Source organism: Felis catus, chromosome B4 (assembly GCF_018350175.1).
Source record: "Felis catus isolate Fca126 chromosome B4, F.catus_Fca126_mat1.0, whole genome shotgun sequence".
Classification (NCBI taxonomy): Eukaryota; Metazoa; Chordata; class Mammalia; order Carnivora; family Felidae; genus Felis; species Felis catus.
The window spans coordinates 104,142,939-104,169,115 of record NC_058374.1 but is presented as its reverse complement, the minus strand read 5'-3'; the positions used below and the strand labels follow the sequence as shown (position 1 = coordinate 104,169,115).

The window sequence follows — 26,177 nt, the reverse complement described above, 5'->3', positions numbered from 1 at the left end:
AATAAACATAAAAAATTTTTTAAAAAATAAAAAATAAAAGCACAAGAAAGCGTCTAGAAAAATGTACAAGAGAGGTAAAGTTGGGTAAAAGAAAAATTGAGGCGCAATACAGAAAATAGTCTATATTTTTCTGTAATAAATACTTCTGTGTGATTTGATTTTTACCAATATTCTTTTATGTATTAAATATATTTTAATAAAAATATAAATTTTAATAGAAGATTGCTTGGCTCTTGGATTGACCGAATCATCAAATCTATATTATAACTGCCACTAATGAAAAAAAATAATTTAATTAATTAATTAAAACATCTCTTTTCGATTTTCTTCTGGTAAAAAGAAGTATTTCTTATACTTATGACAACATCTAAACTCAGTTTTAAAACTCTAAAACGGGCCATCAAATTTTTGCTTTTCCTTTTTATTTATTTTTCTCACCAGAATCAACTTCAAGCAGATATACAGTAATACTAAGAATGGCTAGACAGAACCTTCAAATCGCATAGACAGATCTACTATAAATCTGTGTTCATCATTCTTGCTTGCTGCCCACTGTGATTTTGGTTGCCCTCATTCCAGGCGCTTGTAACACTGCACTAGAAATGAGGCACGGCCACGAAGTTTGCTGTGGCCCATGACGTGGCTACAGAAATAATGCAAGAAGTCTTTAAGATTCAGTGTGTGTTTTCCACATTTCCTTCTGTGTGTCACAAGGACCAGTGACATTCCAAATGGTGACAGCACTGTCGACCTGTATTTTTTTAAGTTTATGTATTTATTTTGAGAGAGAGAGAGAGAGAGAGAGAAAGAGAGGGAGAGAGAGGGAGGGGCACAGAGGGAGAGAAAGAGGGAATCCCAAGCCATCTCCATGCTGTCAGCACACAGCCCAATTCAGGGTTTGAACTCACGAAGCACGAGATCATGTCCTGGGCTGAAATCAAGAGCCAGATGCTCAACTGACTGAGCCACCCAGGTGTCCCCAACCTGTAGTTTTGAGTGAACACGGATGATATGAAACAAATTTGCTGCGTAATCAAAGATACATTTACATGAGTGAGATACACCTGGGCTATTTTAAACCAGGGATATTTGAAAGCTGTTTACTCCTACAGCACAGCCTAGTCTATTCCGACTGAGAGAAAAGTCCCCAGACCCATCTATTTTGGCAAACTCAAACAAACTTTAAAATTGTCATAGTTTACAATTTTAGAGGCAGAGGGATACATTCCAGGGCAAAAGAAATGAGTGTAATCTCAGCTGGTATAATTATGTAGTCACTATAGAATTGTTAGATGTCCCTGAAAAGAAGTCAAGGTGCACCATCATCTGTGTCTGAGCTCAGAGAGGTGGAGCTGAGAGGCTTCAGAAGGAGCTCCTTTAAGAAGAAAGCTCTTGGGGCGCCTGGGTGGCTCAGTTGGTTAAGTATCAGACTCTTGATTTTGGCTCAGGCCATGATCCCAGGGTTGTGGGATCAAGTCCTGCACTGAGCTCTACAATGACAGCACAGAGTGTGTTTGGAATTCTCTCTCTCTCTGCCCTCTCCCCCACTCATTCTCTCTCTCTCTCTCACAAAAATAAATAAACATTTAAAAAAAGAAGAAAGCTCTTGAAATTCTTTCAAGGCTTCTTCTTATGCATAATTTTCTATTTTCCCTAGCCTTTTCCTCATTAACCCTGCTAGTTTACATCCAGAATAAAAACTTTGACTCAGTTCTTTGGAGGGAAGCTTGTTTGAATTTGACTTCTTCTTTAGAAGAACTAAAGACTAAAATGTTCCTCTCAATTTCACCACTCCCTCCTATTTCAAGAACAAAACTTATTGTACTTTCAATACATGTGGACTATGAAACTCTTTCACAAACTGCCATATTTCACTCTGCATGAAATAGTTATTGACATGAGTATATTTGGTAATTGCAATGTTGCAACCCTCTCTGTAGTCCCAGCTAGTGATTTCTGTACTGGACATACATTTTCTACTAAATAACTGGAAAGTCCAACATATAATTTACCTTCTGATATGAGCTCCTTTCCCTGGATCATATTACAATGTCCTTCCTTGATGATCTCCTATTTGGGTTTTTATTTGGGTTTTTATTTTGGCATTCAAGTTCTTTTTCAAAAGTTAAATAAATCTAAGGATAACATACTGAAAAGAATTTGAGGGTAATGGATATATTTGGTTATCTACCTACTAAAATACTAAATCTATATTAGGAATGTGTAACATTTATAAGAAATAATTTATCATAGGCAGACTTTGACAGATTACAACCTCCAATATTAACTATCAATAATTATTTCCTCAGGGCTCCTCGGTGGCTCAGTCAGTTAAGCATCTGACTTCGGCTCAGGTCATGATCTTGCAATTTGTGAGTTAGAGCCCCACGTTGGACTCTGTGCTGATGGCTCAGAGCCTGGATCCTGCTTCAGATTCTGTGTCTCTCTCTCTGTGCCTCCTCTGCTCGTGTTCTCTGTCTCTCTCTCAAGATAAATAAAAACATTAATTTTTTTTAAATAATGATTTTCTCTTCAAATGTTTTTTTTTTTTTTAGCCAACAAATTTAACAATAATTTGTTGTTGGTTCGACCTGAAACTGTCAAGAAAAGGCAAAAAATATAATTGGGAACATGTCCACCATTCTGATTTACAGAACATACTGATTTACAGGCATACTGATTTACAATAACTATAATAAGAAGCAAAATGTGGCCAACTTCCTGGCAGAGGTAGAAACAAAGTGTGATGAAAGCACAGTAAAAAAGAGATTAATTCTGGCTAGGGGAATGTGGTTAGGAACTGGTGATGTTGCAAGGAATGTAGTCTAGTTATAAAGGTCTGAGCCTTGAGGTCAAAAGACCAGAGCTCAAATCTCGGGCATGTCATGTAATAGTTGCAGGCCTGCAGGCAAATTAACATGCCTAGGTATTTCTTCCTCCATCTATAAAACCAGGAAAACAAAACAAAGAAAACCCAACAACAGAGCACTTACTCTATACCAAGACAACACTATGAACATTTAACACACATTCATTCAATTTTCATAATGACTCAGTGTAGACACCAATATCATCTTCATCTTACAGATGAGGAAACTGAGGTATGGAGAGGTTAAGTGGCCTAGTCGAGGTCCACATTGGTGTGTTACAGGCTTGGACTGGATGTCAAGCAGTCAGGCTCCAAGTCACAACCTCTTATTCTGCACTGAGTAGTTAATACGAAAGTACTCTACACTCTCCACAAACATGCTTTCATACACATTTCCTTGACTCCTTTCAATAACCCTATTAGGCAATTACTATCATTATACACATTTACAAATGGGGAAACTGGATTAGATAAGTTATGAAAGCACAGTTTTGTGGTAATGGGTATGACTGGGGCTGAAGCAGGACATAAGGGGAGGGCGACTGTTTCAAGACTTTTTTGCAATAATAATGTTGTGGTGATAGAGATGGAAGGGAGGGAAGGGTTTGAGAAATACAGAAGACTGAAAAAAGAATTTTAGAGAAAAAGAGGAAGAGAATGAAAAGAATGCATATCAAAGAAACTGGGGCTCAAGGGGAGTCAGCAAACTATAGTCACATGCCAAATCTGGCCCACAATCTATGTGAATAAAGTTTTATTGAAACACAACCACACTCCATTGTTTCTGTATTCTCTGTGGCTGCTTTTGCTCGATAATAGCAAGATTGAGTGCTTGCAACACTCAGAATCTATCTGGCCCGCAAAACCAAAAATACTTACCATTTGACCTGTTAAAAACTTTGCCAGTCTTGTCTCTAGCGAGGCCTTGTACAACAGAAATTTCTGTGATGATGGAAGTTTTCTGTACCTTCACTGTTCAATTGCATAGCCACAGGTAGCTGGCTAAATTTAAATTTTAATTAATTAAAAGTAAATGCAATTCAAAATTTAGTTCTTCAGTCACACTAGCCAACCTTTCAAGTGCTCAGTTAGCCACACTTGGCTAATGTTACTGCAGGACTGAATTTTAATCTTAATTCAAATTAAACTTAAATTAAAATAGCCACATGTGGCTACCAACTTTCCTGTTGGACACTGCACTTGTAGGGAATTTAGAGGAGGCAGAGGTGGTCCCCAGAGTCAAATACTGAAGGGAGATCAAATGAGGTAGGACTTCAAGTCAATCCATTGAATTAAGGCAAACAGGTACTGGTGATCTTGGGGACAGCAGTTTGCATACAGTAATGAGGATTGAGGCCCCCTGCAGTGGATATAAGGGGTATAAGGGAAAAGGTATGTAGGGGTATAAGGGAGAAAAAAGCCTGGAGTATAGACAATGTGGCTGAGAAGTGAGGATATCAAGAGAAGGGGGATGCTCTGACATCTCTTTGGGCTTGTGCAAATCTTTCAACTGGCTTTTATCCAAAAGGGTGAAAAGTGAAGGCAGTTGAGGGGAGGCAGCATTGAAAATTAATGGAAATATGATTCTTTAATGGCAATGGCAAGTGCAACATGTGCAAAAAGTAGGCAAAGTTCAGGTTCTGTTTTAGAAGTGCATTAATGCTGCTGAAATAGGAGATGTGTGTTTAGCGTGGAGCATAACCTGAACTAAAGCAACGAAGATGAGAGTAAGCCTTATCTTAAAAGCCTGGAATGCCTAGTTAAGGAAGGGCAGGCCATTAAAGGGTTCAGAGCTGGAGAATGCTGTGCTTAGAAATGGATTTCAGGTCAGTCTTAAGAGGCAAAGGAGGAAATGGAATCAGTTAGGATCTATACTGACTAGCAAAGAAAGGCAAAGTAATGAAAACTTGGGGGAAGAGGAACTATTATAGAAACAAATTAAAAAGGAACTAGAAGTAGGGGAAGAGTGACATCAAAGAAAATTGAGGGGTTTTTTTCCCCCATCGCTGGATGCCAAGTTTATGTTGTCTTTAAGGGAGACCTGGAATAAGAAGAAAAAGAAACAGTTTTGAAGTATGAAAAGGAATCACCAGTATGCCAGGTTCTGCATCTGGAAATTTATATGCATCAAATCATTTAATCCACACACTATCCCTTGAGGAAGACACTGTTATTCCCATGTTATAGATGAGAAATGAGCCTCAGAGAGGTCAAATAACTCCCCAGAATTATAAAACTAACACATGGCAGACTATAGCCCAGTGCTTTCTGCCTCTAAGGAAAATGTGATGAGCTTCCAATTTTACATGTCTGTCTGCTTACTTGAGTAATTCGTGAACCTTCCCGAGAAGCTGTTTCCTGTGCGCAGAGACCACATGCTAGCTCATTAATGGCACACAGCAAATGCTCAATAATTATTTTTAAGTAAATGCCTGCAAGTGTGAATGAACGTGAATTGAAATAGTACTCTTCTGACACATTAACACAAATAAGAAAAAGAGTCTCATGAGGTAAATGCTCAGTAAAAACAATGAGAAGCTCCAAAGACTACTATTGCACACAAACAGACAAGGCTTTAAGCATTTTGAAGAGGGCATCACATTGCTTTCTTCACACAGGGACATCTCATCTAAATTACAGATACTTGGCCTTGAGCAGTATCAACTGACTGTTCCAGGAAACCCTCCAAATTGGGTAATTGCCTACTTGGGGCAGCATAATAACCTTACGTTAATTTAACCACTAGGGATATTGTTTTTGTAAACGTACTTGGAAAGCACATCTCTCTATAGGACAATTATTTTAACAGAAAAACCTAACACAAAGAGAGCGACATTCTTTAGCCCTACCAATCCTTTATACATGAGTACGTGTGTGCAGAACCTGGCCCCATCCACCAGCCCTAGCCACAGACTGTCCCATCTCAACATGAAAGGACAGCCCAGGCATCTGCATCTCTGCCAGATCATCTCGGATTAAAACTGAGTGAATTGCCAAAGGTGAGAAATGCAGCCAACAGGAAAAAAGAATAGAAAGAAAGACTTTCAAGAAATCAATACCTGTTATCTGAACTGGATCCACACTGTCAATGAAGAGAAAAGGCATGAATGAAGGATTTTAAAGATCCACAGACTGTGAGTCATGTCCGACAGTTAAATTCAAAGCTGAAAGTAAAGACACCATTTTGCCTTGTTTGCCTCATTTTTATTCTAGAGGAAATGCAGGAAAAACAGGGTTTAAGCAAACAGAAATAGGATTCAGTTTAATATAAAAAATAAAAGAGAAAATTATAATGAATTAATATTAAAGGTCAAATGTTAAAGATACAATCGAAATACATTTGAATTTCAAAGCACAAATCTATTAAGATTGAAATATAATCATAAATGAATATAAACTTAAAAGAACATTTTAAAGGAAAGTAAACTGGATCATTCTGCCCTCTTCAAGACGGTATTTAGCATACTCTTAGGAGCAGAGGTCCTCAATCAACCAACTAAGAAACAAGCCATGATGAGCTCATAAGGAACTAAACTCCAAACTGGGGCAGGTTCCTAGAAAACCAGACTTACAGATCAGGGTGCTCAAAAGGTCTCCCAGAAGGTAACCCTGGAACCTCAAAACTATCCAGAGAACCAGGAAGGGACAGAAGAGAAGGTACACCTCCAATGTCAATCAGTATTGGTTGAAGGGAAGAAAAAGAGCTCTCAGAATTTAATACTGATAACAATGATGAAGTGATGAAGAAAGAACAAAAAAAAAGGGGAAGAGGGGAGGAAAGGAGAAGAGAGATAGTGGCCCCAGGACCATGCAGGGGAGAAGGAAGTTAATTTGTTAATATGGTGTTACTTTACTCTGGTTAAGGAGAAATAGGAAGTGAGGCGAGAAATAGGTAAGGATTGAAACTAATGTGCTCTAACCATGAGAACGTTAGGACTGTATATTTTTTCCTATTTTCACATTGCATTTTCATCTTAGCTATCCATTTCTTTCTCTTTAAGGCTATAACTCATGTAGAATTACACACCACAATGTTCTGATGAAACTCTCCTCTACAGCTGAGGCTCCCAGAACGCAGACACCACGTTCATTAACTCATTCTGCACAACACTTAGCTCATGTCCACAGAGAGATGTTTAATACAAGCTCTTATTAAAGAGGAGGAATACAATCAGTCATCTTAGAATGTCTGAAAAGAGCTTTTTCTTCCCACTGAGCTACATAAATTATTCTGAGATTGTTTCTACAAAGATTGTGTAGTTGGCAGAGCTACAAAGGGGGCATCAATTTTGTTTTCCTGCTTAAAACAAAAAGATTTAAAGGAAATGTGATACAACATTAAGATTTTACAAAGCCCGGTGTTCGATGTCCACTAAATTATCTTTATTTATTCTTCAGATATTTCATAAGGAAGAAGGTTGTGATACCTTATTCACAGTATTAATGTTTTTGAACAAAAAATTTGACTCTATATTAGAAAGGGTATAATATCTCTTTGATCTGGAAATCTAAGAATTCATCAGCAAGAAGAAAGAAAGAAAGAAGCAGAGAAAGACAGAGACAGAGAGAGAAATCTTCAGAATGCTGTATCCGAAGATGTAAGTATATCTGCCTGTTTATAATAACAATAAAGAGAAACAACCTAAATTTCAGCATGAAGGGACTGTGAAATAAATAACATTCATCCAATATGTTAAAACATTCTGCAAACATTAAAAAATCACTGAATAGAAGAATAGAAGAATGGAAAAAATATAGCTTATTGCAGTGGAAAAAAGACCTGTCAATAGTATGGATAGTATAATTCCATTTTTCTGTAAGAACAAAAATAGAGACCTAGAGTGTCACACAGACTTACAGACATATAGAGTTTTAAAAAGCAAAACACATACACAATAAATATGTGTGCCTGCAAACACTGGTGAATCTGATTAAAGTTTATTAGTTTAGTTCATTGTACTGTGCCAATGTAGATTTTGGTTTTGATAATATAATAGTTTTGGTTTTGATAATATACTAGTTGTGCAAGACATCACCATTAGGAAAGGCTGAGGGAGAGGCACAAACAAATCTCTGCACTATTTTTGTACCTTCTTGTGAGTCTACAATCATTACAAAATAAAAATTTTAAATGAAATAAAAAGGCTGAAGGAAAATATGCAAAATATGCCAAGATATACACTGAGAATGTATTGAAATATTGAACTATACAGCCGATTTTCCATCTATTTCAGCTTTCCTGAGTTTGCCCAATTAAAATTTAAAGAACTACTGCTTCTTTATGGGGGAAAAAAAGCATAAACCTAAATTTTAATCAAGTTTTTTTAATGTTTATTTATTTTTGAGAGAGACAGAAATCGAGCATCAGCAGGGGAGGGGCAGAGAGAGAGGGAGAAACAGAATCTGAAGCAGACTCCAGGCCCTGAGCTGTCAGCACAGAGCCCAATGTGGGGCTCGAACCCACAGACCACAAAATCATGATCTGAGTCAAAGTCGGACGCCCAACTGACTGAGCCACACAGGTGCCCCTAATCAAAATTATTTTTAATAAAGCAATGTCACTGAAGAGGCCATGTCAATTCAAACCTAGGCCTTGTAATCATAAAACCTCTGCTCTCTTAATTAAACCCTACTATGTCCCATGCAACTTCCCACCTTCATTCGTCACCGAAACAACCTTACATTCAGATACAAGCTGCATGCTATGGACATATCTACAAAGATCATCTAATTTGACTAGATACTATTGAACATAACTTAAAATTATGCCTTTTTCCCTAGCCTTATCCTCAAAATAATCTGAGAACAATATCACAAACTGTATCTTTGGTTTATCCTTGTCAATGTCCCCAATATCTACATATGTATTATATTCATAAATAAAACATTTCCCATTAACATTTCCATAATATGAAACTTGAATACAGTGCAGTTTACTCAATTATCCAAGAGTTCATCGTCTAGCTCGTTCTAAGCCCATTATTTCCTTTTATTTTCTTTGTTGTTACTTGTCTTCTCCTCACTTTCCTGTGTATTAGCACCTCTAGCAGAAAATGAGAGATTGTACAAATGGGTAAAATTTAAAATGGCTGATTCTCTTATCTATGAAAAGATTCATTAGTTAGAAAATGGCTTCTGTTGACCAAAATGTGAGGTTCTATACTCTAGCTATTCACACCTCAACAGTCAAAGGTAATTCAGGGTAGAGTCAATTGTCAAATAAAACAAATTTTATTACCCATATTTTCAAAAATTATAACTAGATAGTACAAAGCACTCATAATTACTCTTTTTAAACAAGAAAATGAAAGCTATCTCATTGCACGCAAACACACTTTTTTCCTTTGATGTATGAAATTGCCCTTCAAAGTTACAATCTATCTGGAATCTCATTCAGTATCTGGGATAGCTCCTGGATTGTAGTAGGCATTTAATAAATGTTCAATGAATGAACAAGAGAAAGAAAGAATGAATGAACAAATGAGTTAATGAATAAATAAATTCTAGAGCCAAAAATACTCCGCTCTTATAAATATAGTAGGACCACAAACATATAGGTGTGCATATATGTATATACGTGCCTGGCTTGTTTTTAAATCTGAAACACTGGTATTATGAGCATAAAATAGGATTAACTGGAGAGGATATGGATTATGATACAGTGAGATGCTGACACACTCCAGAGTCTAACACATCTGGTTTTTCATCCCAGATCTGCCACCTGCATGCCAAGTAAACATGAACAAGGTACTTAATCTTCCCTAAATTCTTCTTTCAGAACGTATGTGCTTGAGAAATTAAATAACTATGGTAACGATGCATTGTTATCATTACTGTAATAAAATATTATGTATTCTGTAACACTTTACCACTCACTCACAAACTCACACACACACGTGTGTGCACACTTACTCATACAAATACACACATATAGAACAAAATCATCTTCTAGGATTTAAGCAATTTTGATTTAAGAGTATTATTATTTCCATCAGATACAGACTTTGAAATAACTAGATATGTAATTAAAAAAAGGAAAATCTTCCTATTTAAAGATATTTTTTACTGATTATAAATTTAAAAATTAAATTTTTTATAAGTTAATTAAACCTAGATAAGAGAAAATGTCATCAAATTAGATCGACTAATCGTGTAATTACAAATCACATTTCAAATAGCTCTTAAAATATTCAGGCGAAATAATGAAATGTTTCTAGTAGACACATGTAGCAGGTGTTAAACAGTCAGGAACCCAGAATTTTAAAACACTAATAAAGGGGCGCCTGGGTGGCTCAGTCGGTTAAACGTCCGAGTTCGGTTCAGGTCATGATCTCGCGGTCTGTGGGTTGGAGCCCCACGTCGGGCTCTGTGCTGACAGCTCAGAGCCTGGAGCCTGTTTCAGATTCTGTATCTCCCTCTTTCTCTGACTCTCTCCTGTTCATGCTCTCTCTCTGTCTCAAATATAAATAAATGTTAAAAAAAAAATAAAATAAATAAAACAATTAATAAAAATCAGTTTTATATTTTCAAATTTTAAGTGCTTAAAAGAATATATTCAGCTTTTACTCCAAATAACAAAATATTAAGATTTATATCATTATTTATGGCAATACCATAAATGTGTCCTAGAAATATAATATTTTTAGGTTATCTCATTGCTATCACTTTTTTACTTTTTAATGTTTTTTTAATTAAAGCATAATTGACATATAGCATTATACAGGCTTCAGGTATACAACATAATGATTCAACATTTGTACACACTGCTAAATCATTACCACAGTAAGTCTAGTTATCATCCATCACCACGCACAAAATTTTTGTCTTTTTTTTTCTTTCTTCTTGTGATGAGGACTTTTAAGGTTTACTCTTTTCATAATTCCCAAATATGCAATACAGTATTATTAAGTATAGTCATCATGCTATATCCCCATGACATTTATTTTATAACTGGAAGTTTGTACCTTTTGACTCCCTTCACCCATTTCATCCAACCCCCTTCCGCTCCCCACTCTGGCAACCACCAATCTATTCTCTGTATCTGTGAGCTTAGGTTTTTGTTTTGTTTTGTTTTGTTTAGATTCCACCTATAAGTGAGGCCATTCAGTATTTGTCTTTTATCACTTTTAAGCAATAATTTTCATTTGATCAATAAAATTTGGTTTATTTGGTTAACTTATTGACTACAAAATGACTAATAACTGACAATATGATAATATGTTATTGGTCCAACTATTAAATCTGAAACTGGGAATCTGGTATGTTCCAGAGAGACTTTTTCAGTCCCTACTCACATGGGCACTGGGTCTGTACCACATAAGTAAAGTATTTTCCTTCCATGTAATATGTGTGTCTTTGGCTCGATGACTAGAAACTCATGCTGACTGTAAAATAGTCTCTACTACAACTTAAAGATAAATGAGCTAAAGAGAAGCAAAGAAAGCCAACTGCCTCATAATGGCATTTAGACCCATGAAGAATGCAAACTGGTGTACCCACTCTAGAGAACAAATGGAGGTTCCTCAAAAAGTTAAAACTACTCTACAATCTAGAAATTGCATTACTAGGTATTTACCCAAAGGATACAAAAATAATGATTTAAAGGGATACATGTACTCCAATGTTTATAGCAGCATTATCAACAACAGCCAAATTATGGAAAAAGTCCAAATGTTCATCAACTGATGAATGGAAAATGGTGGTATATACATACAATGGACTATTACTCAGCCATCAAAAAGAATGAAATCTAGCCATTTGCAATGACACGGATGGAGTTAGAGAGTACTATGCTAAGCGAAATCAGTCAGGCAGAGAAAGACAAATACCATATGATTTCACTCATATATGGAATTTAAGGAACAAAACAAAACAAAAACATAAGGGAAAATTAAAAAAAAAAAAGGAGAGGGAGGCAAACCATAAAAGAGACTTTTAACTATAGAAGACAAACTGAGAGTTGCTGGAGGAGAGCTGGGTGACAGGATGGGCTGAATGGGTGATGGGTATCAAGGAGGGCACTTGCTGTGATGAGGACTGGGTGTTAAATATAAGTAAAGAAACACTAAATTCTACTCCTGAAACTAATATTACACTGTATGTTAACTAACTGGAATTTAAATAAAAATTTGGAGGAAAAAAAAAGAAAATTTCAAACTCTTTGATGCGTTGATAGCAAGAAGATTCATAAGTCATTTTGGGTTCAGGTAGGATGGATGATTCAGGTAATATGTACCTACAATCTATATAGGAACCCCAATATAAGATAGATTAAGAAAGTACATCTGCACATGGCAAAGTTTTTAAATCAGAGCAACTGATATCCACAAGGTTATCTGCATTCCACAGTGGATATAAAGGTGACTGAATCCTGATCCCTGCCCTTCTATTACCTAGTATGATTGGTTAAATTGCTGGTAAAGTATCCGCGGAGTGTGAGCTTATCAAGTGGATGTATAGTGGATGGAAATGAGTACTGAGTTATTCTTTGCCAAACTACTTAAAGGAAATAAGATTCAAGGTGACATGATTTTTAGGGGGAAAAAACAACACTTAGTCAAGAACACATGTAAAAGTTGATTCTGGGAAAGCGGTGAAGATTTACAATTCCTCTAAAATGAGAGAATGGAAGATACATGGAAGCACAACTGACACAGGACAAAAAGGGAAACTACATCTCTGATTAAAAATTTTTAGAATTGTAACATAGTTCTCATTCTTTTGTACCCTCTAGGTCCTGATGTCTAAACAGTCACAGGACAACCAGACAGAAGTTAAAGAGTGCAGTTACAACTCATTACAGAAATTGTGCTTCATAGTGTGTGACCCAACTGGTTGAAAAATTAAGTCCACCACTATATGGCAAGTCACTTAATCTCTCTGTCCTTTTGTTTACAGAGCTATAAAAGTGCATTAAATCTATTTCATAAGGTGTTGGAAGGAGTCAAAGAATACATATATAGTTTTAGCACAGGGCCTGAGCCACAGTAAGTGTTCCATAATTAGTTAACTGCTTTTGTATTGCCATAGTTGTTAGTATTAAAGAATGGAAAAGCTCAGGCATGAGCTAGAGAACAATTACATGCGAATTCCCTTCTCAATCCATTACAGACTCTACAAACATCCCAAATTTCAATGTGGCACATCCTCTAAATACTCAAAGAAAGCATTTTAACAGTTTTACATCATGTGTTCCCTAAAGTTTGTTACATCTGTGCAATAACACAGTAAGTGGGAGAGCCTACAACTCATTGTCCTTGTACAAAATTTTTAAAAATTATATTTTAAAAATATATATAATATAAATTATATATATCATAATCATATATATGATCCTATATAATATTATACATCATACATAATCATGTATATGATTATATATGTGATGATATATATTATATACCATATATAATCAGATAATATATGATATATATGATAATATATGATAATATATGATATATATGATATATATAATATTATATATATATAAGCTGTATGCAGTATGATTCCTGAGAAACTCATCTCTGCACTTAACATAAGCCATTTATCAAGGTCTGTCCATGCACACTAGGATCAAGATGAAAGCAACGAAAGAAAAACAGGAAAGAATACTGTAAATGAATGTGTAAATCAGTAATAAATGCAGTAAACAAAATCAACAAGTTCCATAATTACAAACATACAAGAAGTCAAGTATTTTCTTTTACTGAAAGGTTGGAGGGAAAAAAAGTTCAAATATTCATACTTAGATGAATTAATTAGACTGTTCCTATCTTCTAATAAAAATATTAAAGCATACTGCAAGCAATGAATAATGTGGTCATTATAGATTTTCCTTAAGCCAGAAAACCAACAGAGCATTTTTTAGAGAGAAGATTAATACTACTTTCTAGAGTCCAAGAAAAATTTCTAAGATAGGTAACAATTAATATAAAGCCTCTCTTCCCCCAACTTTGAGACTGTGGTACACATTTGAAATATTTTACATATAAAACATGGTTTATTTTTTTCAAAGAGTATCAACATATTATTCCATATATATAATATGGATATTTTCCAAATGTTTCTGGGAATTAGATCTAGATGTTCTAAATTACTTTTAATGGTTTCCTTGGAGAAGGGATAAAAAAAGAAAGAAAAACTAAAATTAATTGAGATGCTTTTTAAAAAAAATTTTTAATGTTTATTTTTTGAGAGAGAGAGACAGACAACAGAGCACAAGTGGGGGAGCAGTAGAGAGAGAGGGAGGCACAGAATCCGAAGCAGGCTCCAGGCTCTGAACTGTCAGCACAGAGCCCCACAGGGGGCTCGAATTCAAAAACAGTGAGATCATTACCTGAGCCAAAGTTAGACACTTAACTGATGGAGCCACCCAGGCGCCCCTAATTGAGATTCTTATTACAGAAACACTATAATGTATTTAGAAAGAGTACAGATGCTAAGCTCAGACTACCTGGGTTCAAATCCTATATCTGCTACTTACTAGATTTATAAGATTAGGCAAGTTTCTTAAACTCTCCATATCTTCATTCCCACACCCATTAAATGAGAATAAAAAACTGAGGAGTGCCTGGATGGCTCAGTCCGTTAAGCATCAGACTTCAGCTCAGGTCATGATCTCCCAGCTCATGAGTTTGAGGCCCGTGTGGGGCTCTGTGCTGAGGAAATATTATTTCCTATTATTTCCTTCTCAGTCAAAAAGACAGGACAGATTGCACTGGAGTAACAATTGCAAACTCTCTGTAACTTGCAAAAACAAATGTCTATGTCTTATTCATATGACTTCACTGCGGGGTGGACTCCCCAAAGCATTGACATCAATGATTTTTGCTCAGCAATGCAGATTACATCTATTACACACATGTTCCACGATGGTGGAGAAGACCGGAGAACTATAGACTGAAGCACTCACAGCTAAAGGCTTCACCCTGAAGTGACACACCTTCCTCTTCTCACCGCCTTGGCCAAAGCTAACCATATAACCCTGGGTATAGGGGGATATCCAATCCCCCTGCATGTCTGAGGTAGAAAACAGATACCACTGACTAATAATAACCATCACAGACTAATTTTAAAATTCTCCCATTTTACAATTATTTTGGGCAAAGCACTGTTCAAAGACTGGAACCAAAATTCTAATCTCTAGGAATCATTTGTTTTCTCCACTAATAATGATCCTTGACTTTTTTTTTCTCCTACCCACCAAAATCGGGTGTCTAACAAACTCCCATTGGTAACTGGCAAACTTCATTTGGCCTTGATGAAGGCAGGGAGTAGGGAGGAAGGCAAAGTCAGGGCATCTGTGGTTTAGAAAAGCACTTAACTCTCAGCTGAGAATCAATACAACCCTGTAAAAATAAGAAAAACTGTGGAGAGAAAGCAAAGTTAGATTTGTACAAAAATGGACTTTTCTAAGCTCCAATGCTTTGCTTACAGTTATTTAGCAAACAGTCAATGATACTGATGCTATATCCCTTTGACTACTATCTATCATACCAACTTTTTTTTCTTTTTTTTTTTTTTACAAATATCTATATTGGTCATGTCTAAGGTAGATACTGAGCATTCTTTTTTTTTTTTTTTTTTTTAAATCTTCCTTAAGTTCTTTTACCTAACTAATGCATCCACTTAGGAGAGAGGTCTTGAAAGATTATACTTGGGAAATGTTTTTATTCTAATATCAAAACCTAAGGAGAAGTTATTCCTATTGTCCAGAGTCAGCTTTTAAGTCAAAGACCTATGGAAATTAATTGCTTTCCCCCCACTTAGAAAAATTTATATTTTAAATCAGTAAAATTCACTATTTACCTAAAAGTCATAAACTAAATTCTACTGCTCTCTAGCTTAGAATCTGAAAGTGCTGCTTCTTTTTATTATCATTATTATTGTTGTTGTTGTTTTGTTGTTGTTAGCTATTCTAGGACTTTCAACTGGACTATTTCAAACTCAAAATTCTTTTTTTTAAGTATATTTATTTATTTTTGAGAGAGAGCAAGTGAGTGGAAGAGGGGCAGAGAGAGAGGGAGAGAGAATTCCAAGTGGACTCCACACTGAGAGTGCAGAGCCTGATGCAAGACTCAAACTCACGAACCACAAGACTGTGATCTGAGTGGAAACCAAGAGTCAGAGGCTTACCTGACTGAGCCACCCTGGTGCCCCTCCAAGTTAAAGTTCTTAAACTTCAGTTTTCCTAGATATCATAAGAAGAATACCTCTCCTTTCCATGCACTGTCCTTTACCTCATTTGGCCCCAATACTAGCACAAGCACACAGAATCTGTCATAATAAATTCTCTATCCACATGGTTTAGCTAAAAGATTTGAGTTCCACATTCAGATGCGCTTCTAAAACTACAATTTAAAGAGGTTCTTAGATTCATATATATTGTCACAAAGATTCATTAGCCTCCTACATATTTCTCTTGCAAATGTCACACCACAATGGAAAGCAATGAGTTGCTGCTTGTTGCTTATCAAACTGGAATTCTTTTTAAAAAGCAGCAGAAGCAGAAGCAGCAGCAGCAGCGGAGGTAACAGCAGAAGCAAGTAACTTCGACCACTGGATTTCTTCCCCTCAACTAACAGTATAAGGCATGAACAAAGGAAGACTAAGCCACCTTCCAGGAGGTGCTAAGCCTTTGGATTTTCCCCTACACCTGGTACTTGATCGGGTCACAGCCGATTGAATTTCCATTGTTCATTGATTGTGCCATTTGTGAGGCAATCCATCCTTGCTTATGTAATTGCAGCGTTCCTGTAGTTCACTTCTTTCTGCCCTGAAGGCTCGGCAGCATGAGGACTGAGAAAATTAGATATGGCACAGCCTCAAGCTGCTGACCTTCAGAATATAAAATAAGGCCCATCTTTTAAAATTGGTCTTTCTTGATGAGGTTACTCTGCAGGACTATATTTCCAGCAGGCAATTTTTCATGCTGACCATGTATCTTCTTAAAATATTTTTTGTATTTATAAAAAAAATGATAATTTAAATTTTAAATATGCCTGTACTGTGCACAATATTATGAATAAATTCATTTCATTTAGAGTTTGTCAAAAGGGGACCGATTTTTCATTTTTAGGTAAACCTCTCACCTTCAAACCAGAATTAAATATCATTTTAATAAAATCTGATAAATATGAAGGAAACTTCACAGACTCTTAATAAGTTTAAAAAAAATTCCCAAACAGTTTAATGTGGCTAACCAGTTGACTGCCAAAGTACTAAGATTCAGTAGCGAAATTAAATTACCTCCCGGTTACATAAAAATCCACATTATATTTTGCTTATTTGTTTTCCTTTGAAACAAAGTCAAACTCAGAAAAGTTGCAAATACAAGATTGAAAAAAACGTTTTTTCCCTCTGAACCACTTACTTACATGATGCCTAATAACCCCAGAATAACTTAACAAATCAACAAATTTTAATTATTTCACCCCTTTCCAACTGTCTCCGTATCTTCCCTGTCAAACTCACAATCAAATGTGGAATATCTAGCTAAATAGAATTGTTCCAATGTATAACAAGAACATACAAATTGCCTGAGTAGCTCTTTATTTCAACATTTAGGCTTTTCCACTGGGTTTCTTCCATGGACTCCTAGTATCTAAACAAACAAAAAAGATAAGAAACCACACAAAGTTCAACTTGCAAAAACAGGGAGAGCTGCTGATGAGGAATGGGTTTCAGAATAAGCAAAATTCCCTTCATTCCTATGTCACAGATTTCATCACTTCTGCCATTAGACAGAAGTTTCTCCTAAAAGGGGAGGAAGGAAAAATAAAGATGGCGAGGAAACTTACATAACCCAGGTACACAGTCATCTGGTCTCCGTACCTGTCTCTAACCCCTCCGCCATCGGTTCACTCTGTAACACACTATTCTCGCTTTGGCCTCCATCTCTATACTGATACCACATTATGAAAAGTCACTGAGGGTTTCTGAATCAAAACTGCCTGTTCAATCCTCAATAGCCTCAAAACGTCTCCAGAGCCCTTGATCTCTACTGACTTCCCCTATTTTTATCTCTTCTCTCCCTCATGCTCCATGACACTAAAATATCCTGCTCTTCCTTTTACTTCTTTGACCAAGTCTCATCCATTCTTACGGGGTATTTTTTTTCTTTCTTCTACTTGTCTCCTAAGTTCACTTCTTAGTATTTTGCTCTTCCTCTCCCTCTCTCCCCCTCCACCCCACTCTCCACTCAACATTCACAGGCTTTAACTCTCACGTCTTTTTAACTTACAGTTAAATCTATAATTCTACATAAGCTCCACCCAGTTTTCAACCCATTAACTTTCACTTCACAATCAGTTGCTCCAGTTGGACATCTGACTCAAATTCTTGCAGTTACCATAAATTCCTTCCTTCCCTGAATCCCGCTGCCAGGAAGTCATGATGTCTCATTTAGCCTTCCATAGGGGCTACTCAGTTCCAGCCAAGTGTTGTCCATTGCAGATGGATATTCTGCTTTTTTTTTTCCCAAAAGAAGACCAAAACTGGAATTGTTAATAGAAATGTAGATTTTAAATAAAATCTTCCAATGTTTAAATACTGAGAACTACCTAAATAAACAAAAACTCAGCACCTGGGGCAAACAAAACCTACCTTCAGGTTTACAGTCAGATTGTGACTTGTAGCCTAAGACATAAATGCAAATCCCTTTTTCTTATTATTCCAAGATTTTTTAAAACCATCCTGAAACTACCTTCTGAATCGGAGGTCAGTAGTGCCCCGCCTTCCCTGCCCAATTGTGGTTTCACTTTCTGGTGTTTCAGTTACCTGAGGTCAATCTCAGGCCTAATGTGATCTCACAGTGCCTATGTCATTCATTGCACTTGATCTCATTCTGTAGGCATTTTATCATCTCACATCATCACAAGAGGAAAGGTGAGTACGGTACAATAAGATACTTTGAGAGAGAGAGACCACTTTCACATAATGTTTATTACAGGCTATATCATAATTCTATTTTATTAGTTGCTGTTAATCTCTTACTGAGCCTAATTTATAAATTAAATTTTATGATAGGTATGCATGCATAGGAAAAAACAGTATATAAGTGTTCAGTTCTATCCATGGTTTCAGGCATCCACTGTGGATCTTGGAATGTATAAGGGGGATAAAGGGGACAATCCAAAATAATCTCTACAAGCCAACTGCTCTACTACATTATTCTCTAAGCACACTTGATTCTTTCTAACCTCTATGCCTGTCATGTTTGTTTCCCACACACAAAAAGTTTTTTCCTAAGTCCTATTTTCTTTTTTTTTTTTTTTTAATTTTTTTTTTCAACATTTACTTTTTTTATTTTTGGGACAGAGAGAGACACAGCATGAACGGGGGAGGGGCAGTGAGAGAGGGAGACACAGAATCGGAAACAGGCTCCAGGCTCTGAGCCATCAGCCCAGAGCCCGACGTGGGGCTCGAACTCACGGACTGCGAGATCGTGACCTGGCTGAAGTCGGACGCTTAACCGACTGCGCCACCCAGGCGCCCCTCCTAAGTCCTATTTTCAAACGCTATCATTTCTCTGAAAACCTCCCAGACCACATTAGCTTATGGGAATATCTTTCCCAAATCCAAAGACATTCATACCTAGTATTGTGTGTCAGGCACAGTCTCAGACACTTTACAAGCCCCTCTCCACCCCATATAATCCCAAAAAATTGATACTACAATCATTCTCATTTTACAAATAAGGGTATTGAAGCTGGCCCAAGGTAAGCAGCAGAACTGGAGTTGAGCTCATAACTATTTTTTTTCCAGTGCAGAAAGAAGAGTACGAAATTCATGTTTTGGTCATGCATTATATGATATATTATGTACCAGGAAAAAAATCAAAAAATCCGTAACATGACTCACAAGGCCATTCACCATATGGCTCTTTTCTCCCATTTCTTGGTAATTTCCCCATCATTCCTTAAGCCCCGGCCACATTAGTCTTCTTTCAGTTTCTACAATCTACTGAGCTACTGCATACTTCATGGCCTTTGCATATACTGTGTTCTTTGCCTGGAATGTTCCTCCCCACTTCTCATGTCTAATCTCTACTCATTGGAATCTCAGTTTAAATATCATTTCCTCAAGACTCCTCCCATGATCCTTCTAGAGAAGACTATGTTAAATCCACCACTAACCATTGTACTGAATAGTATGTACTGCAATTCTAAATAAATAGCTCTGTGATAGTTTAGTCAATGTATGTCCCCCCTGCTACTATGTGGTGAGTTTCTTCACTACCTTTTCCACAATTTTCTCTGTATTATCCGCACAGTAAGTTAATGATTGGTATCTTTAACTCTATGAACCATTTTAAGACTTGGAGGGATTAAACAACCTTTATCTCATAGCTAGTAAGTGAGATCTTGCATGTTGAAAAAACTATACTCCATTATAGAAATGTTAACCAACCTGAAACCATTTTCTAATAATCTGCATTAAGTTGGAGTCTTTCCTTTTCAGCTTATAGTCACTGTTAATAAATATTAAATTCTAAATCAAATAGTATATGAGAGTCTTATCATGGAACATTGTTTAAATAAAAATAAACAAAAATGGGATTGTAATGCTTCCATAGAAAGGAATAAATTGATGAACTAGACAGAAGAGTCAACCACAACGTGTAATGCAAAAGTAGATTGCCTAATCTTTATATCACAGAGTGGCAGCTCGATTTCAACTTCAGGATAGGCAGCAGGATGCCTAATTCGTGAGGAGAAACTAACCAAACATCCATTTTGTTGTTCCAGGATTAGAGAAACTACTAGGAATTCTAATTGCTTCCCCTTTGGCTATAGTTTTCCACTAAAGTCTCTGAAATAGATATTTCATCACCGCAGAAACCAGGTGTCAACAATGTGAATTAACCACCAAACTGAGAAAAAGGTGGTTCTTCACAACTTCCTAAAGCACCTACATATAACTGGGATTTATTTTCCAAAGATTGTAGAGATTACAGTACCAGAAGTGTATTGGGGCATCTGGGTGGTTCAGTCAGTTGAGCATCCGATTTCAGGTCAGGTCATGATCTCATGGCTCACGGGTCCAAGCCCCACATCAGGCTCTTTGTAATCTGTGCCTCCGTCTCTCCCTGCCCCTCCCCAACACTCACTCACTCTCTCTTTCTCTCTCTCTCTCTCTCTCTCTCTCTTTCTCTCTCTTTCAAAAATAAACATTAAAAAAATTTTTTAAAAGAAATATATTTTACAGGGCTATTGACTTCAGTGGAAAGTTCCTTCAGTCTATCACCCTTAACGATTTCTATCCCATGTTGAAATACAAATCAAAACCACATTGAGATACCACCTCACACTGGTAAGAGTGGCTAAAATTAACAATTGAGGAAACAACAGATGCTGGCAAGGATGTGGAGAAACAGGAACACTTTTGCACTGTTGGTGGGAATGCAAACTGGTATGGCTGCTCTGGAAAACAGTGTGGAGGTTCCTTAAAAAAATTAAAAATAGAATTACCCTATGACCCAGCAATAGCACTACTAGGAATTTATCCAAAGGATATGGGAGTGCTGATTTGTAGGGACACGCATACCCAAATGTTTATAACAGTGCTACCAACAATAGTCAAATTATGGAAAGAGCCCAAATGTCCATCAACTGATGAATGGATAAAGAAGATGTGGTTTATACATACAATGGAATACTACTCAGCAATGAGAAAGAATGAAATCTGCCATTTGCAACAATGTGGATGAAACTGGAGGGTATTATGCTAAGTGAAATAAGTCTGTCAGAGAAAGACAGGTATCATGTTTTCACTCATATTTGGAATTTGAGAAACGTAACAGAAGACCATGGGGGAAGGGAAGGAAAAATAAGATACAAACAGAGAGGGAGGCAAACCATAAGAGACTCTTAAATTCAGACAACAAACTGAGGGTTGATGGGCATGCAGGTTCGGTGGGGGATGGAGGCAATGGGTGATGGGCATTGAGGAGGGTACTTGTTGGGATGGGCACTTGGTGTTATATGTAAGTGATGAATTATGGGAATCTACTCCTGAAGCCAAGACTACACTGTATGTTGGCTAACTTGACAAAAAAAAAAAAGAGATTTCTATCCCATGTTTATACTCCTGCATATGTAAATTACCATTGGGTAGTTTATGCCACTGTGAAAGCTAATATGCATTACTATTTATGTGTTGGGGCTTCTGATAGGCCTGCAGATTCTGAGCGGAGTTTACTTTCATGAAAAACAAACAGACAAGATTATAATGAAAAAAGAGAAGCCAGAGGGCATCAGAGATCTTGACTCCCTGTATGTCAGCTCCATCTAGAAGTTAGCTACAGCACCCTATGAACTCCTCAGTTTTCTTAAAGATTTGGCTACCCACATCAACATTTCCAAGACCCCAGCTTCGAAGAAAATAAGCAAATCTCTTTCACATCAAATTGTGCCTATATCCTCTTACTATCTCCCAAAGACATATAGTAGCAAAAATCAGCAAATCTATGCATTCTGTTACTTTACTATAATTTTTTAAACTCATATGTCAGCTCTGCCCTAGACCCTAGGAATATAAAGATAAAAAAAAGAGAGAGAGAGAGAGACATTTCATCCTGCCCTTGAATTTAGCTTTATAGAAAACTGTTAACCAATGAGGAGTGTCTGCAAATAAGTGTCCAACACAGTAATGGATTCTACTTGAAACTGAAAAGTCTTATTGATGAAGTTTAAGATTAGATATGTGATCTTCCACCTCGATTTCCCTGCCCAAATCTGCTCTGCCAACCAAAATTTTTAGTAAGATTGAATCACTCTTCTGAAATAAATACAAAGTCAAAGACTTATCTTTTTTCACTTTGATCTTTTGGGCTGCTGTAAACAGGTTTGGCCATGCGATTCCAATTCCAAGAGCTCAAAGATGAAGAGTTCAGCTACAGTATTATCAAATGTCAGTGATCTACATGTACTGAAGTTTTAAAAATACAAAGACCTTTTGGCAAAAATTCTCATTAAAAACATTTTATGCACACAATTTTAGAAAATTTAGGCGAGGAATTAGAGATTAAGAAGAAAAAAAAACAGAAAGAAAACCTCCAGGTCTAAAATGTCTACTTGATTAACTTTTGATTTCTGCATTCTCTGCACTCACCTAGGCCCTTGCCAACCCCAACCAAGCCTCTAACAATCTGTCCTTTCCCTTTCATTGCCACTGTCACTGCCTTACATCTGGCCCCCATTGGTTTTTACTTGGAAAAACTAACTTCTCTGCACATGGTTTTAAGGGGAGGGGAGGGTCACATAAATAATTTCAGTACCACACCTTAGGACAGATATGCAGACACAGACCTTTGAGAACACACTCTTAGGAAAGTTATTTAATTTTTGTTTTGATCTGAGAAACACAAAGAGGGTTTTCTGCTCCTGAAATAATTGTGGTTTAAGAGTGCAGGGGCGCCTGGGTGGCGCAGTCGGTTAAGCGTCCGACTTTAGCCAGGTCACGATCTCGCGGTCCGTGAGTTCGAGCCCCGCATCAGGCTCTGGGCTGATGGCTCGGAGCCTGGAGCCTGCTTCCGATTCTGTGTCTCCCTCTCTCTCTGCCCCTCCCCCATTCATGCTCTGTCTCTCTCTGTCCCAAAAATAAATAAACGTTGAAAAAAAAAATTAAAAAAAGAGTGCAAAGATAGCTAGCTACTCTTCCTCCAACATTTATAAGGTCTATTTCACCCAAGACATGGTCTTGGGTCTTAAATCTTTACCCATTTAATCCTCATACTATTTCCACATTTATATATAAAGAAATGGAAGCAGAGGTTAAATAACTTGGCTGTGAACACACCACCAGTAACTGGGAGAGCCAGAGCTCAAACCCAGTATTCTGGCTTCACAGACCATGCGGTTAGTCACCATGACTCCCAAAAAGCAGGGGTCTTATATTACTCATGGGCATACACACAGTGCTTGAATCACTGTTGGCCCTGTTAAAAAGGGTTAGTCGAACACCACTGAAACAACTGAACTAGAAGAGAACATGTGTTCAGATTCTAAAGGAAAACAACATAAATATTCCAAACATTGAAGAGAGAACCAGGCATAGTGACAATATAGAACAGACTCTGATTGGCTTGGCCTTTCTGCATTCCATCTCCCCTGCTCTCAACAAGGAGACATTTGTCAAATGCAAACCTGATTGTGTCATTCCCCCAACTCACTGCTGGGAATTTGGAAATTTGGGAAACTCCACTGTAGTGTTTCTCAAACTTTTACAAGAAACAACTCTCCCTAATGGCTGGCAGATGAGAGCAACCACGTTTTTAAGGATTAGGCACATAGCCTAAAGAACACCCAGAACTCTGAGCTCTCATAGCTGTGTGCCTCACCCTTACTATTCCGGCAAGTCTGGCATTTATTCTACAATGTATCTGTTTTGTTGTAATGCAAAACTGATGTGTATAACTACTTATAATTGCAACTGCAGACAAAAAAAAATTGTATTCCTACAGTTGTATTTCTAGCACTACCTGGCTATATGTGCATAATTTTGGAGAACCTCATATCACAGCTCCCTATACACGACAGGGCTATGGATCTAACCCAATCTACTGGTCAACACACAGAAATCCCTTCCCCTCCCAACCCTTGACTCACCAGCCAGCCCACTCTCCCACCTCTCCAGTCAACACAATTATTTGCAACCACGGTTACCAGCCAAATTTCAGCCACCTCCTGGTCTTAATAATTAAATCTTTGCCGACCTTGAGAAGATATAACCATACTTCCAGACCCTACTGAGGTGTGATTTTATTGAAGTCTTTCCTCAAATCTCTTCCTCCCTGCAGTATAGGGCACTTGACAGTACTTCCCTATTTGTTTCCGTGGTTGTCTCCTACACTAGACAGTGCTGTCCGTAGAGACATACCCTTGTTTTTGACCGTGGAACATCTCCAATGCCAAGTGGAGTCCTGCCATATTGGTAAATCTCTGGTCTATAGGAAGCTCGGCTCATAATGGGTAAGCGAATTCCTCAAGAGAAGGGAGGAGAGTTGACTCTGGAACTAAATGAGATTCGAATGAAAAGATCTGAACACGTCTCCGCTCTTGATTTCCCGTCCTGACACAAGGCCGGATTCCCAGAGAAAGGGACGATAAGCCCTGTCGCCCAAAAGTCGTGAGAGCTCTGGCTAGGCGAAGGAGGCACTCACCAACTGGTGGAAGGCGGGTATCTGTTCTCCAGCGTTTTGGTCCAGGGCTTGTACCAGCTGATCTGCTCGGCGGCTTTGCCCCAGAACCTCTCAGGGTCGGCCACCGAGGCCGCGAAGTGGGTCTTGTACTCGCCGCCACCGCCGGCCGACGACAGCGCTCGGCAGCCCCGACCCCCGAGCGCGCCCCGCGGGCCGGGGGCCAAGTAAGCCCTGCGGGCAGTGCCCGCGCCCCGGGCCGGCGAGGACCCGGGCAGGGGCCCCCCGAGTCCCCCGGCGCCGGTGACTTTGCGACACTGCAGCCAGGACGGCTTCATCGCCGCGGGCTGGCCCCCCGCCGGCAGCGCTGCCTGCGGTCCGGAGTGCACCTCTCGGGCGAAGACTGGGGCTCTGGCGACTTCCTGAGGCCCTCGGGGAGCAGGCGGGAGGCGGAGGCAGATCCCGAGGTGAGCCCGGGGCCCAGGAGTTTGGAAGTCACACTGGAGTTGCCGGGAAAAGCCGACCTGGAGCGGAGGGGGTGGGGACGAAGCAACAGGCTGGAGTGTTGGGGCTCGGGGGTGAGGGGTGGGGGGCCACAGAGTGAGGAATCCAGCCGCTCGGTGCATTCCCGACCCCGCGGCTCCCCCGGGAAACGCTGCAGACCCTCCAGCGGCCCTCGGAAGAGGCCGACGCGCCCAACTCAGTTTTCAAACAAACAGGTCGCGCGCAGCTTCTCGGGCTTCCTCTTTGGACTGCGAGCTGGTGGAAGCGCACCGCCTCTGGCCTGCGGCGGAAACCCACCGTCGTGGGCTTCGCGGCAAGGCCCCTGCACCCTTTGCGGTGTTCGTTTATTTTTTAAACTCGGCCCAGCCCCGGGATATTAAAAGCACAAGCGACTCCAGGGCAAGGACTGCTCCAGGATTTCATCACAGCTGAGAGGGTAGGAGGAGTGGAGAAAGGTTGCAAAGAATTGAGTAGTGCTTCGTGAGAGTGATTGACAGGCCGCTTGAACTCGGATTCACCTGCTGCCCGACTCCCCCACAGGTGTAGGAGCTGAAAACAGAACCGACTTGTTGCATCTCTTCCCTTCCAATTTGAGTCCTTCGAGTTTCTGTGTCCTTTTATTTATTTATTTATTCTTTTTTTTTTTTTTTTTTTTTTTTTGATGAG

General features: G+C 38.3%; 1 protein-coding gene across 1 annotated transcript in view; it reads right to left on the bottom strand.

Annotated features, from left to right (window-relative positions):
• The window catches only part of ACSS3 (acyl-CoA synthetase short chain family member 3), a 157,245-nt gene extending 131,347 nt beyond the window's left edge, over positions 1 to 25,898 (bottom strand). Inside the window, exon 1 of the mRNA XM_011284138.4 lies at positions 25,032 to 25,898. Coding sequence (XP_011282440.3) covers positions 25,032 to 25,633 — 602 coding nt within the window. The 5' untranslated portion in view covers positions 25,634 to 25,898. The remainder of the gene's footprint in view (positions 1 to 25,031) is intronic.
• Between the last annotated feature and the right edge of the window lie 279 nt (positions 25,899 to 26,177).